General features: G+C 48.1%; 2 protein-coding genes across 8 annotated transcripts in view; one reads left to right on the top strand and one right to left on the bottom strand.

Moving 5' to 3' along the window:
* Window positions 1-16: 16 nt before the first annotated feature.
* GSTZ1 (glutathione S-transferase zeta 1) lies at window positions 17-12,981 on the bottom strand. Of its 7 annotated transcripts, none has more exons than XM_040333655.1 (9): window positions 12,889-12,981; window positions 10,083-10,134; window positions 8,561-8,628; window positions 8,329-8,409; window positions 5,716-5,841; window positions 5,562-5,637; window positions 5,401-5,453; window positions 515-564; window positions 17-297 (listed from the first exon to the last, which is right to left on the bottom strand). In XM_040333655.1, the coding sequence occupies exons 1-9, from the start codon at window positions 12,907-12,909 to the stop codon at window positions 171-173; spliced, it is 654 nt and encodes a 217-aa protein (XP_040189589.1). In that variant the 5' UTR covers window positions 12,910-12,981; the 3' UTR covers window positions 17-170. The 7 variants fall into 7 exon arrangements, with proteins under 7 accessions (XP_040189589.1, XP_040189590.1, XP_040189587.1 ...); XM_040333656.1 differs by lacking the exon at window positions 12,889-12,981 and adding an exon at window positions 10,957-11,059; XM_040333653.1 differs by lacking the exon at window positions 12,889-12,981 and adding an exon at window positions 10,880-10,955.
* Window positions 12,982-13,068: 87 nt separating this feature from the next.
* POMT2 (protein O-mannosyltransferase 2) overlaps window positions 13,069-14,492 on the top strand; it is a 17,487-nt gene continuing 16,063 nt past the window's right edge. The window contains exon 1 of the mRNA XM_040333191.1: window positions 13,069-13,211. Coding sequence (XP_040189125.1) covers window positions 13,069-13,211 — 143 coding nt within the window. The remainder of the gene's footprint in view (window positions 13,212-14,492) is intronic.

The raw sequence follows: 14,492 nt of genomic DNA, 5'->3' as shown, positions 1-14,492 counted from the left end.
ATACACACACACACGACACAGTGCTCTTGCGCTCTTTATTGAATCCAATACAGATCACATTGTAAGGCTGAAGTGGTATCTGTTGGCCACCATGGGTCTTATTTAGGCCCTAAGAACTAAAGGAATGGGGTGCTGTGAAAGATTGTAGTCAGGAAAGGGGTCCTGTCCTCTTAGGCTCTGAGCTCTGGAGGGGTGTCAGGTTGCCGGGATGGGTGGGTGACCTGAAAGGCCTCCAGCTCCATCAGCGATTGGTTAAGTCTGGAAATTGTAGGGTACGGTGCCATGTCCACCTTAAACCTGTAGCAAAAGAGAAATTGTGTTAGCATATATGTGGGTTATATTGCCGCCACAGGTGCCCAGAAACTGCCAGCCATTAGTCTGATTAACATTTGAGCTCTCCCCAGATTGACAGAGTTGGGGGTATACATCATGGTGAAAGTTTGGGCTCACGGAAACAGTTCTTTGGTGATTGTAATGGCTAAAGCCAGGTGGGTAGTGTGTATGTGGTACTCACCTGTCTGCATTGAACACCTGGGGTACTAGACACAGATCAGCCATCGTCACCTGCGGAGAGAGGACACTTTGTTAGGATTGGGCCCCAGTTGAACAGCCTTTAGTTTGTCAGGTATTGCAGATTTAACATTTGGGAAAACAATAAATAGTAGTAAAAATAATTCCTTTTTAACCACTTCCTGTTCAGCAACATACCCGTATGTCGCTGGACTTTCGGTAGTTGTACCGGGATAATGGCTGCAGGCATCATTTCTTAGAGCTGGCGGTCAGCTCTTGTAATGGCAATCGGAGCGACTTACTAACCGCTCGATTGCTATTACATACAGCCTCCTGTGGCTCTCTCTTTTGACCCCCCCCCAAGGGACCCAAGTAATCAGCCTCTGGCTGGCCGGACAGCCAAGCAAAGCTGGGATCGGCTGATCGTAACTGGAAGCAATGCCATGAGGAAACAAAAAAGTGTAGCGCTAATCAAATGATCTGGTGCACTTAATCGTGAAAGAACATAGGGCCAGAATCATGTAGATTTGCGGCAACGTATCGTATCCAGTTTACGTTACGCCGCCGCAAGTTTCCAGCGTAAGTGCTTGATTCACAAAGCACTTGCGTGTAAACTTTTGGCGGCGTAGCGTAAAGCCGTCCGGCGCAAGCCCGCCTAATTCAAATGGGGCGTGTACCATTTAAATTAGGTGCGTTCCCGCGCCGAACGTTCTGCGCATGCTCGTTTGGAAATTTCCCGCAAAGCACGCTGACGTGTTTTTTGAACAGCGACGTGCGTAACGTACTTTCGTATTGCCGGACGTCTTGCGCAAAAAAAAAATTAAAATTCGACACGGGAACGACGGCCATACTTTAACATGGATGGTTTAATTTTACACCATCTAAATAGCACACTTAACTTTACGACGGAAAAAAAAACGACATAAGGAGAGATGCCGACGAACGCGCGTACCTTTCGGGATCGCCGTAAACGCTAATTTGCATACCCGACGCTGGAGAAACGACGAACTCCTCTCCAGCGGCACGCCGACGAAATTAACCTACGATCCGAAGGCGTACGCCTGTCGAATCTATGCCAAAAGCTGTCGTATCTTGGTTTGAGGAATTCCAAATCGGCGAGGATACGACGCAGCAAATTTGAAAATACGCCGCTTATCAGTAGGTACGCCGCGTATTTCTGCTGTGAATCTGCCCATTAGTGCTTAAAATTATAATAGAAACAGTAAATTATATGATGGTGCACTAATAAGGGAAAAACAAAACAAATAATGATCTATGAATTAGAAATGCACGATTAATCGCGGAGAGAATCGCGATCTCGATTCTCCCCGCGGGATGAGCGGCGATTCTTCTGTTTCACCGCCGGTTCCACGTAACCAGCGTGGGAACGCAAATGGCGCCGATATCGGAACCGACGTCAGCAGCCTGCGCCGCTGGATGGATGCCTGGGCTTCTCTTGCAGATCTGTACAACTGTAGTGTGTATCCATGCGCCACCCAGGTTGTTGCCCGGCGGTACTGCTTCTGATGTATTAATCTTTCTCACCGTCTGTACAATGTGTGTATCCATGCCGCCACCCAATGGTTTGCTGGCTGTACTGCTTCTGATGTATAAAAAAGAGACCAGTGGGTATGTCTATAATGTTAAAGACGATATAACTCCTAAGAATGAAAGTTTGATTTCTGCTTTTTTCATAGAAGTTATATGGTCTTTAACATTATATGTCATATCACTGGTCTCTTTTTTTATATTTGTCAGATAAATCACAAGTTTATTTATTTGGGGGGGGGGGGGGGTTCTGGCATTCAGTTTTTGAGAATCGTGATCTTTAGTCTAAGCAAAAGAATCGTGATTCTCATTTTGACCAGAATCGTGCAGCTCTACTATGAATATACCAGACGATAATGCACCAATGGACAACTGAATGTTCATATTGTGATGAGTGAAAGTTCAGAAACTTAGTGATGATTTCAAACATAAAAGTAGGTGAAACACGGTGAAGTGAAGAAAACCACCACCAGTAGTAGAAGGGCTTACCACGTTTCTTTCGGGTTCAAACAAGCTTTGTTTGGAATGCCCACTGGGAACTAGATGATCAGTTACGCTCCAAACGTTAGGTTAAATCCAACCACTGAGGGGAGGCTATCCTTGCAAGGTATTCTCATAAAAAGCGGTGGCCCAGATAGTCCCAAGGTGATGTGAAGGGATATGGATTCAAGAAATGATAGGAAAAAGAAGGGCACAAAGCGTAAATACTGTGTGTTGGAGGTAGAATAACTCCGATGGTGGCCGTTGTGCTCAGGATGGAGAGTGAGAATTGTTCTCAGATCATGGGCAGTAATTCTAGCACTAGACATAAACCTGTGTGTGTATAATTAAAATATATATCTATCTAAAGTGGGTAACCTGTAAAGGCTTTTAAAGCGGGAGTTCACCCGAAAAATTTTTTTTTAACATTAGATTGATGCTCATTTTGTCAAGGGGAATCTCGTGTTTTTTTTTAAAAATCGAAGCCAAACGTCGGTGCGGCTCTATACAGCGCCTGCGCACCGACGTTCGGCTACTTTCGGAAAATCGTTGACGCAATGTATGCGACCGTCGGAAGCCAGTCAATCAAATAGGAACGCCCAGTCCCCGCAGCCCATACCCGGAAGCGGCGGAGAAGATCGCTCTCTAAAACGGTAAGTACTGCTTCGATTTAAAAAAAAAACACCCGATTCCCCTTCACAAAAATGAGCCTCTATCTAATGTTAAAAATTAACTTTCAGGTGAACCTCCACTTTAAGGCCGTTGCATATGGATAGTAACATTTATGATGTTTGTCATTGCAATGGGCCTGCGCAATTTTAAAGTGTGACATGTTTGGTATCTATTTACTCGGCATATCATTTATATTTTACAACATAATTGGATTATGCAAACTTTTTTTTTTTTTTTTTTGCATTGAAATTCAAAAAAGCTGTTTGAAAAAAAAAAAACTCCTGTGGTGATTGACGGCAATCGCGGGTTGCCCCCCGGCGGACATCGCGGGCACGCGCACCGGGTTGTGAGCGATGGCCGTGTGGCGCGCTCCCCCCTAGCGGTCGCGATGCAAAGGACGTCATAATGACATTCACTCTGAGGGAGAGACCGTTCCTGCCAACGTTATATTACTATGGCTCAGTAGGGAACTGGTTAAAGTGTTTTAAAGGTTCATTTTTTTATTTTGTAAATAGGGTTCCTTTTAGAGCTAGTGCATTGTTGGTTCACTTAACCTTTTCCTTCGATTTCCTTCTAAACGTTTTTTCTTTGTCTGAATTTCTCACTTCCTGTTCCTCCTCGGTAAGCTTCCCCCATCATCTGAGGCCTTCTGGCTGGGGACTTGTCAGCGCGGCTCGCACTCCCCCTCTCCTCCCTTGGGTCTATACATTCCCTAAGTGGGAGACGCTGTAGGGGATGTAGTCCCAAGTGGAGGGGGCGAGCACGCTAACTAACCCCCAGCCAGAATGGCTCGGAGATGATGTGGGGGGTGGGGAGCCTACCGAAGAGGAACAGGAAGTGAGGAATTCAGACAAAGGAAAAACATTTGGAAGGGAAATCGAAGGAAAAAGTAATGAATCAACAATGCTCTAGCTCAGGTGTCTCCCAAACATTCTAAACAAAGAGCCGGTTGTATTGTCATCAGACTCTTGGAGGGCCGGACTTTGGCCAGCGGGAGTGAAAAACTTTCCTGGCATCAGTGGGAGTAAACATCTGGTATTAGGGGGAGGAATAGTGCCACATTGCCTGGTATCATATGGGAGGAATTAGTGGGTGTCAGTGTGAGAAATGGGTGCTATACGTGTCTCATATCATTGGGAGGGATAGTGCCCCAAGGGCCAGATAAGGGCAAGAAAAGGGCCACAGTTTGGAGACCACTGCTCTACTCAACCACTTCCACGCTCCCGCACCGGAAGTGTGTTTTGAAATCCTGACTGGACGTCCTGCAGGATTTCATGCCGCGCGCTATCGGTGATGCGGGATGTCAGTCTGACACCCTGCATCTCCGATCTCGGTAAAGAGCCTCCGGCGGAGACTCTTTAAAACGTGATCAGCCGTGTCCAATGACGGCTGCTCATGATGTAAACAGGAAGAGCCGTTGATGGCTCTTCCTCACTCGCGTCTGACAGACGCGAGTATAGGAGAGCCGATCGGCGGCTCTCCTGACGGGGGGGTTCGCGCTGATTGTTTATCCGCACAGCCCCCCCTCGGATCGCCACACTGGACCACCAGGGAAGGGCAAACAAAAAAAGCCTGAAAAAAAAAAAAAACATTAAAAAACAAAATGCCAATCAGTGCCCACATATGGGCACTGACTGGCAACATGGGTAGATCAGTGCCACCACAGTGCCCATCCATGCCCAGTGCTGCCTATGTGTGCCCATCAGTGCCGCATACCAGCGATGTCCATCAGTGCCATCTCATCGGTGCCCATCAGTGCCCGTAATTGAAAGAGAAAAACGTTTTACAAAAAATTACAAGAAAAAAAATAAAAACGTAATTTTTTAGTTGTTGCGCAAAAAAAAAAAAAATCGCAGAGGTGATCAAATACCACCAAAGAAAGCTCTATTTGTGGGGGAAAAAAGGACGCCAATTTTGTTTGGGTACAGTGTAGCATGACCGCGCAATTGCCATTCAAAGTGCGACAGTGCTGAAAGCTGAAAATTGGCGTGGGTGGGAAGGTGCGTAAGTGCCTGGTATGGAAGTGGTTAAAGGAACCTATTTAGAAAAAAAAAAAAAAGAACCTTTACAACCCCTTTTAACAAATTTTCTAGCAAAAAAATACTGATTGTTACATGTGAACAAAAAGTGCCAGAAAAGGTCTGGACTGGAGGTGGTTAAACTGCCCATCCCTCTGCCATGCCCCTGTACCTCGTCTCCTACGCAGTACCGTCCGGCTGTCTCCTGCAGGAGCTGCTCCAGAGCTGTGAATAGAAAAGACACGTTGAGTGAGCGTTCCCTCCATGGGACTGGAGCTTCACCCTAATCCACAGACCCTCCATGTGTCCTGAGCTCTGCCCACATCTTCTCACCTTGAAAGCCGCGTCTAATGAAATGCTGTGCCCATTCTTGGCTCCCGTCTCCCACTTTCTTCAGGACGGCCAGGTTCTGGGGGGACAGGCAGAAGGACTGTGAGACATTTTTTGCTTTGAGGTCTCGGATGTGGTTATCACACCTGGTACCTACCTGCAGTGGCTGGATCCCAGATGTTATGTGGTCACTGATGATCCGGCACCGTGCTCTCTGAACAGGGTCACGTGGGAGAAGGGCTGGGCTGGGTCGGGTCTCCTCCAAGTATTCTATGATTGCCAGCTGTTTTGGGGGGAGGGGAACAATCATTTTTTTGCGATCGTCAATTGAGGCACACAAGAATTTAGAAACCGTCGGGTTATGCTGCTTTCTACAGGAGGTTGGGAAACTGGCATTTTCCCAGCTTTGATAGGGGGCTAGCAAAAATATTATTCCTCTATCGCTGTATTTTTATTTTTTTTTACCTTGAGACTTTAATCAATATTCCCACATCACTACTTGAGCTGGGCTCTACATAGCAGCTATTCTGGATTGGCCTATGTCCAACACTACTAGCTTTGGAGGCTGTACTTTGACCCCACTGCTGGCTAAACATTGCAGGACTAGGATGGAATCTGCATTGTGGCATATTCCAGATTTGAGGGTACTGTGTTAGGTAGCTGAGGAGTGCTTTCCAGGTCCAGAGCCATAGCACAGTCCATGGATCTCCATAGGAAAGAAGAATTCCCCCAGGGTGGGGCTTTAACGGTAACAATTAATTTAGGAAACATGTGATTTCAGTAAAATGTATTATATAATTTAATACAAAAGGTATGAAAAAACTATTTGTTTAAGAACAAAATGCATAGATTTGTGATGGACTCATCCACAGGGATAAATTCAGGCCCTACGCGTTTCGGAAAAAAGTCCCTTCTTCAGGGGCCAAAGTCCGTGTGGGGTTGTACCATCACCATGTATATGAACCATGGAGGACCGGAGGACACCAAATTCCTGAGATTGAAAAACAGAAGCACCAAAGGGCACAGATGGGGTCCCACTCCTTGAGGCAAACCCGGGGCGAACAATCTGGGGTGTCAAAATAGTAGAGTCTCGGCTGACGGCGGCAGTGATGAGTTTCATACTCTACACTAGAGTGTGTACAAACATAGTGTCTCTATACTGAGCTCTCTTCTGACCCCACTGGCTGTATCTGGTATTCCCTTCGCTCCACTGCAGGAGCCCTGTATATATATTTTGACACCCCAGATTGTTCGCCCCGGGTTTGCCTCAAGGAGAGTGGGACCCCATCTGTGCCCTTTGGTGCTCCTGTTTTTCAATCTCAGGAATTTGGTGCCAGCTGGAGAGCTGAGGGGTTGTCTACCCCTGTCCTAGACACTGGTCACCTCAGCCCATACTACTCCCATCGTGTTAAGGGCATTTATCCAAAATCTGCAGAAGAAAATGGTGTATGTAATCCAGGGCTAAACAAACTTCAGGCGCGAATATAATGTCCCCCCTTATGGGATTGGATGATCTCAGCTCTATATAATGTTCCCCTTATGGGATTGGATGATCTCAGCTCTATATAATGTTCCCCCTTATGGGATTGGATGATCCCAGCTCTATATAATGTTCCCCCTTATGGGATTGAATGATCCCAGCTCTATATAAATGTTCCTTCTTATGGGATTAGATGATCCCAACCCTATATAATGTTCCTCCTTATGGGATTGAATGATCCCAGCTCTATATAATGCGCCCCCCCCCCCCATGGGATTGGATGATCCCAGCTCTATAGAATGTTCCTTCATATGGGATTGGATAATCTCAGCTCTATATAATCCTTATGGGATTGGATGATCCCAGCTCTATGTAATGTCCCCCCTTATGGGATTGGATAATCCTAGCTCTATATAATGTTCCTTCATATGGGATTGGATGATCCCAGCTCTATGTAATGCTCCCTCTTATGGGATTGGATGATCCCAACTCTATATAATGTTCCTCTTTATGGGATTGGATGATCCCAGCTCTATATAATGTTCCCCCTTATGGGATTGGATGATCCCAGCTCTATATAGTGCCCCCCCCCCCCCCATGGGATTGGATGATCCCAGCTCTATAGAATGTTCCTTCATATGGGATTGGATAATCTCAGCTCTATATAATGTCCCCCCTTATGGGATTGGATAATCTCAGCTCTATATAATGTCCCCCCTTATGGGATTGGATGATCCCAACTCTATATAATGCCCCCCCCATGGGATTGGATAATCCCAGCTCTATATAATGTTCCCTCTTATGGGATTGGATGATCCCAGCTCTATGTAATGTTCCTTCATATGGAATTGGATGATCCCAGCTCTATATAATGTTCCTTCATATGGAATTGGATGATCCCAGCTCTATGTAATGCTCCCTCTTATGGGATTGGATGATCCCAGCTCTATATAATGTCCCCCCTTATGGGATTGGATGATCCCAGCTCTATGTAATGCTCCCTCTTATGGGATTGGATGATCCCAGCTCTATGAAATGTTCCTTCTTGCAGTTCATGTAGTTCCTTCAGTCACAGATTTAAAAATAATAGCTGCATGGGAGAAGAGCTATGTGTGCAGTCAGTCTATAACCTCTGAACTGTGTTGTTTTATTCATCTCGGCGGCCCTTCTATGTATCAGATCTGAGTTGTCATTCTCCACCATACATGTTATACTCCACTCTAATAATACTGTTTGGCTCCACGGACTCTTTCTATCAGTCGGGAATCGTTCCAGGGATCTCATACTCACCGATTGGCTCAAGGTGACACCATCAATCCTCAGTGCTGGAACTTGCAGCATGGGGTTCACCCGCTTGAATTCGTCAGTTAGCTCGTGGAGAGAAAGAAGAAGCAAATAAAGATCATTAAATGTCGATATCTACTCTGTGGAACTACAATTCCCAGCATTCCCCAACTGCCTTGAGGATTACCAAAGTAAATATGCCCCCCTCCCCTCCGATCTACACATACAGGAGACCTACCTGTTGTCCGCCATCTTTGATGAGGTTGATGGGTTTTTGATCGTACTCGATACCTTTCAGGGCCAGAGCTGTAAACACAGAGACAGATGGTAGAAGGTGTGGGCGGGGCCTGGATGGGTCCCTGGGGGCGGGCAGGACAAATATAACAACTAAAGCGTATCTTTCCCACTGCAATCAGTGATCTGATTGGATGATCCCAGCTCTATATAATGTTCCCCCTTATGGGATTGGATGATTCCAGCGCTATGTAATGTTCCCCCTTATGGGATTGGATGATCCCAGCTCTATAATGTTCCTCTTATGGGATTGGATGATCCCAGCTCTATGTAATGTTCCTCCTTATGGGATTGGATGATCCCAGCTCTATGTAATGTCCCCCTTATGGGATTGGATGATCCCAGCTCTATATAATGTCCCCCCTTCTGGGATTGGATGATCCCAGCTATATATAATGTCCCCCTTCTGGGATTGGATGATCCCAGCTCTATATAATGTTCCTCTTCATGGGATTGGATGATCCCAGCACTATATAAAATTTCCTTCTTATGGGATTGGATGATCCCAGCTCTATATATGTTCCTCTTTATGGGATTGGATGATCCCAGCTCTATATAATGTTCCTCCTTATGGGATTGGATGATCCCAGCTCTATATAATGTTCCTCTTTATGGGATTGGATGATCCCAGCTCTATATAATGTTCCTCCTTATGGGATTGGATGATCCCAGCTCTATATAATGTTCCTCCTATGGGATTGGATGATCCCAGCTCTATATAATGTTCCTTCTTATGGGATTGGATGATCCCAGCTCTATATAATGTTCCTCCTTATGGGATTGGATGATCCCAGCTCTATATAATGTTCCTCCTTATGGGATTGGATGATCCCAGCTCTATATAATGTTCCTCCTTATGGGATTGGATGATCCCAGCTCTATATAATGTTCCTCCTTATGGGATTGGATGATCCCAGCTCTATATAATGTTCCTCTTTATGGGATTGGATGATCCCAGCTCTATATAATGTTCCTCTTTATGGGATTGGATGATCCCAGCTCTATATAATGTTCTTTCTTATGGGATTGGATGATCCCAGCTCCATATAATGATCCCTATGGTACAATCCCTATACCATCCAATCGTCTACATACAATCCCCGCTGGATTGTGTCATCAGAAGGTGCCAGTGAGTCCTGCGATTGGACAGCTGGAGGGAGCTGCACAGAGATTGGATGATCTGGGGGATCTTCCTCTCACATTCCAATCTTTATGTGATAAAGAAAATGTTAGTCTGGGATAACATTGTCACTTCAGGGGAATATGTGACAGAGATCTGAGAAAGAGAACCTGTCAGGATGATGTTACCTGGCCCAGCTGAGGCTCCTGCCATTGGCCGACTCTACGGTGCAGCAGTGGCCAGCCCCCACAGAGCCTCACCTGAGCCATCTAGGCGGGTCCTCTTTTAGGCATAACACTGCTCTGTACATGTGTGGCCACCATGACACCCGCCAGACAGAACTCACCGATACGAACCCTCCATGTGCAGGAGCTGCGGAAATATCCGAACAGAAGGGGCTGGAGAGAGAAGAGTGAAGTGTCAGCTAGGTGAGCCTGGACAGCGCTGAGCATGGCCTCTGCACACAGGCCAGCATCTCAGCCCCCCTCCCATAAAGCACCAACCGCAGGCTATGCACACAGGCCAGCATCCCCACCATACAGCATCAACCGCAGCCTCTGCACACAGGTCAGCATCCCCACCATACAGCATCAACCGCGGCCTCTGCACACGGGTCAGCATCCCCACTATACAGCATCTACTGCAGCCTCTGCACACAGGTCAGCTCTCCCCCACCATACAGAATCAACCGCAGCCTCTGCACACAGGTCAGCTCTCCCCACCATACAGCACCAACCGCAGCCTCTGCACACAGGTCAGCTCTCCCCACCATACAGAATCAACCGCAGCCTCTGCACACAGGCCAGCATCCCCACTATACAGCATCAACCGCAGCCTCTGCACACAGGTCAGCTCTCCCCACCATACAGAATCAACCGCAGCCTCTGCACACAGGTCAGCTCTCCCCCACCATACAGCATCAACCGCAGCCTCTGCACACAGGTCAGCTCTCCCCACCACACAGCACCAACCACAGCCTCTGCACACAGGTCAGCTCTCCCCCACCATACAGCATCAACCGCAGCCTCTGCACACAGGTCAGCTCTCCCCACCATACAGCATCAACCGCAGCCTCTGCACACAGGCCAGCATCAACTGCAGGCTATGCACACAGGGCAGCTCTCCCCACCATACAGCATCAACCGCAGCCTCTGCACACAGGGCAGCTCTCCCCACCATACAGCATCAACCGCAGCCTCTGCACACGGGTCAGCGCTCACCTTCTCTGCAGACGACATGTTTCCAGGAGACGATTCTGAACACTGACCAATCAGCAGAGGCCTCAAATCCGCCCCCCATGTGGCTTTGATTACAGAGTAAAGTCTGGTACAAAGTGCACCTCCCCCCTCCCCTCCAACACACAGCTCTATAGAGAATTAAAAGCTGAACTGTGTGCTCACAGCAACCAATCAGATTCTTCCACACTGCTCTACTGTCATAAGTGTTGCCATTGGTTACAGACACCACCATGACAGGGATCTACTGCTCCTTGTCATCGGGAGCAGTGATCGCTGTCATGTCAGTGGTAGCCCATCTCCCCCTGTGATGTGGTCTCAGTAGGTGTGGCCTTGTTGCTATGGGTTACGGTGCCGAGTCTGCCCTTCAAGTGTTACTAAACCCAGGAGCCTGCATTCATTATATCTGATCTCTTACAGTACACAGAACAGAGAAATGCAATTATTTAGTAACTATAAACTGCAAAATAGCTTTTCTCATCAGCAGTATATAGCAGTGTTGTGACTTCTATCAGCGTCTTTTAAAGCTCGTAGGAGGAGTTTTCATTCTCCTCTGACTGTCCTATGAGGCTGCAGGACCCCTGACCCTGTGCTGATCACATGCACTCTCCCAAAAAAAAAAAAATTAGGTAGATTCAGTAAGAGTTAGGCCGGCTTATCAGTAGATAAGCCGACCTAACTCAGAATCTACGCCGACTTATGTTTAAGCGTATGCTCAAACAGAGATACGCTTAAACATATCTAAGATACGACGGCTTGCGCCGTCCTATCTTAGATTGCAATATTTTGGATGGCCGCTAGGTGGCGCTTCCATTGCGGTCGGCGTAGAATATGTAAATGAGGAGATACGCCGATTCACGAACGTACGCCCGGCTGACGCAGTACTTTTACGCCGTTTACGTAAGAGATAGGCCGCGTAAAGTTAGAGCTAGGCCCTAGTTGGAATAGTAATGTTAAGTATGGCCGCCGTTCCGGCGTTGAAATTCGAATTTTTTACGACGTTTGCGTAAGTCGTCCGTGAATCGGGATTTACGTCGTTTACGTCCACGTCAAAATCAATAGGCCCGTGCGGCGTACTTAGCCGCAATGCACACTGGGGAATGTAGGCTCCCGGCGCATGCGCAGTTACCAAAAAACTTGAAAAACATAAGGTCAAGCACAATTAGCATACAACACGCCCCCCTAACACACATTTGAGTTAGGCGCCCTTAAGCCCGCCGATTTAGGCTACGCCTCCGTAACTTAGCAGGTAAGTACATTGTGCATCATGTACTTGCCTCGCTAACTTACGGCGGCGTAGCTTAAATGCCTTAAGCTACGCCGCCGCAAAGTTACGAAAATGTACCTGAATCTAGCTAAATCTGATGAGAAATGAGAACTGAGCAATCAAACACCACCGATCAATCGATTCTCACACCTCTGTGAGCAGAGAGCCGGTGACCGTCAATACCAGAGTCATGTGTTTTGGTGCTGCTCATAGCAACCAAGTCTGTACCTTCTGTTCCTCATTGAACATTACATTCTGTATGTCACCAGGAGGCAAGGGGCTCCTGGGAGCAAATTGTGGTAGTGGGGCCCCAGATGAGATGGATATAGGTGATGGGGGGGCCCTGGGCTCCCTACCTGCTGAGGTGGTGGGAGGGGCACCTTAAGGCGTCACACCTTCCCAAGTCCCACCCCCGCGGACCCTCCTGGGTTTATCCATCATTACATTTGTGGTGGATTTGCTGCGATGTAAATATGTAGGATAGAAAGTTCCAAAGTGGGGAGGTGGGAAGTTGTAAGGACAGGGATGACAGCTCGGAGACATTTCCAACCAGGATTCTCCTCCAAACCCCCATTGCTAAGGGTTACCGATCTGAGAACGCCACGTGACTCCCCGCCTGCCGTGCCCACCAATCAGCGCTCAGCACATACCTTCACGCGTGCCGCGGCCATCCTGCAGCGTTCGGAGGGGCGGCGCTAGGAGCGATTCGAGTGCCTGCTGGAAGGGGCGGGACCTATGCGGCCATTTTCTCGAAGAGCACAGCGCGGCCTCTAGCGGCGGCGGGACGTCACGTCTCCATAGTGACCGTCTGGAAGCTACCAGGTTGGTGCATGGATGAGGCTCGCAGGCCGGAGAGGGGCCCCCGAGGGGAAGAGGAGATGGGGGGACCCAGAGTTTGGCCGGTCCTGTCCGCCCTCATCGCCCTGTCTACCATTACCAGATTCCACCGCCTGGGGGAGCCGCCACACGTCTGGTGAGCGTTACCGACCACCGCCGCCTGGGGGAGCTAACACTTCATTATGGAGTGCAGACTATCTGTAACACTCATATTCCTCACACTCATTACTAATCAGTGTCCGTTACTAACACTCATCACTATTATTAACCATTGAAATTCCAACCACAGACCAATACTAACTTATGACCATTACTAACCACTAATCTTTCCTCAACTCCAACCGTAATACTGACCGACCCCAACAACTGACCGGCTCTCACCTCCAGCTATCCCTCACCACTCATCACTTTCAACCATTCCTAACTTCCAACCGACCGGCTGTCCCTCAACCTCCGGCCGTTCGCTCAACTTCCAACCGTCCTCGACCCCCAACCGTCCCTCAACCTCAAATTGTCCCTCAACTCCAACCATCCCTCACCACTCATCACTTTCAACTTTTGACCATACCTAACCTCTGACCGTCCCTCAACCTCCAACCGTCCCTCAACCTCCAACCGTCCCTCACCACTTCTCACTTTCAACTTCTGACCATCCCTAACTTCCGACCGGCCATCCCTCAACCACCAACCGTCCCTCAACCCCCAACCGTCCTCACCACTTTCAACTTCTGACCATCCCTAAATTCCGACCGGCTGTCCCTCATCCTCCAACTGTCATCATCACTTTCAACTTTTGATTATTCCTAACTTCCGACCGACCGTCCCTCTACCTCCAACCGTCCCTCGCCACTCATCGCTTTCAACTTCCGACCATCCCTAACTTCCGACCGGCTGTCCCTCAACCTCCAACCATCACTTTCAACTTCTGACTATCCCTAACTTCCGACCGTCCATCCCTTAACCTCCAACTGTTCCTCATCCCTTACTTCCAACGGCCGTCCCTCAACCTCCAACTGTTCCTCATCACTTTCAACTTCTGACCATCCTAAATTCCGACCAGCTGTCCCTCAACCCCCAACCGTCCTACCTCCAACCGTCTCAACCTCCAACGTCCCTCCACTTCTCACTTTCAACTTCTGACCATCCCTAACTTCCGACGGCCTCAACCACCAACCGTCCTCAACCTCCAACCGTCCCTCACCACTTCTCACTTTCAACTTCTGACCATCCCTAACTTCCGACCGGCCATCCCTCAAACAACCGTCCCTCAACCCCAACCGTCCTCCACTTTCAACTTCTGACCATCCTATAATTCCGACGGCTGTCCCCATCTCCAACTGTCACTCTCACTTTCAACTTTTGATTATTCCTAACTTCGACGACGTCCCTCTACTCCAACCGTCCCTCGCCACTCATC

This window comes from Rana temporaria, chromosome 13 (assembly GCF_905171775.1).
Source record: "Rana temporaria chromosome 13, aRanTem1.1, whole genome shotgun sequence".
NCBI classification, from domain to species: Eukaryota; Metazoa; Chordata; class Amphibia; order Anura; family Ranidae; genus Rana; species Rana temporaria.
Note: the sequence above shows the minus strand (reverse complement) of the source record. Positions and strands in the feature narration are given on the sequence as shown.

Coding starts and splice junctions, on each gene's coding strand:
- GSTZ1 (XM_040333653.1), bottom strand. CDS start 10,915: ATGGTGGGGAGAGCTGCCCTGTGTGCAGAGGCTGCG. Junction 5,638..5,715: donor CTGGGATCCAGCCACTGCAG/GTAGGTACCAGG, acceptor CTGTCCCCCCAG/AACCTGGCCGTCCTGAAGAA. Junction 298..514: donor CAGGTGTTCAATGCAGACAG/GTGAGTACCACA, acceptor CTTTTGCTACAG/GTTTAAGGTGGACATGGCAC.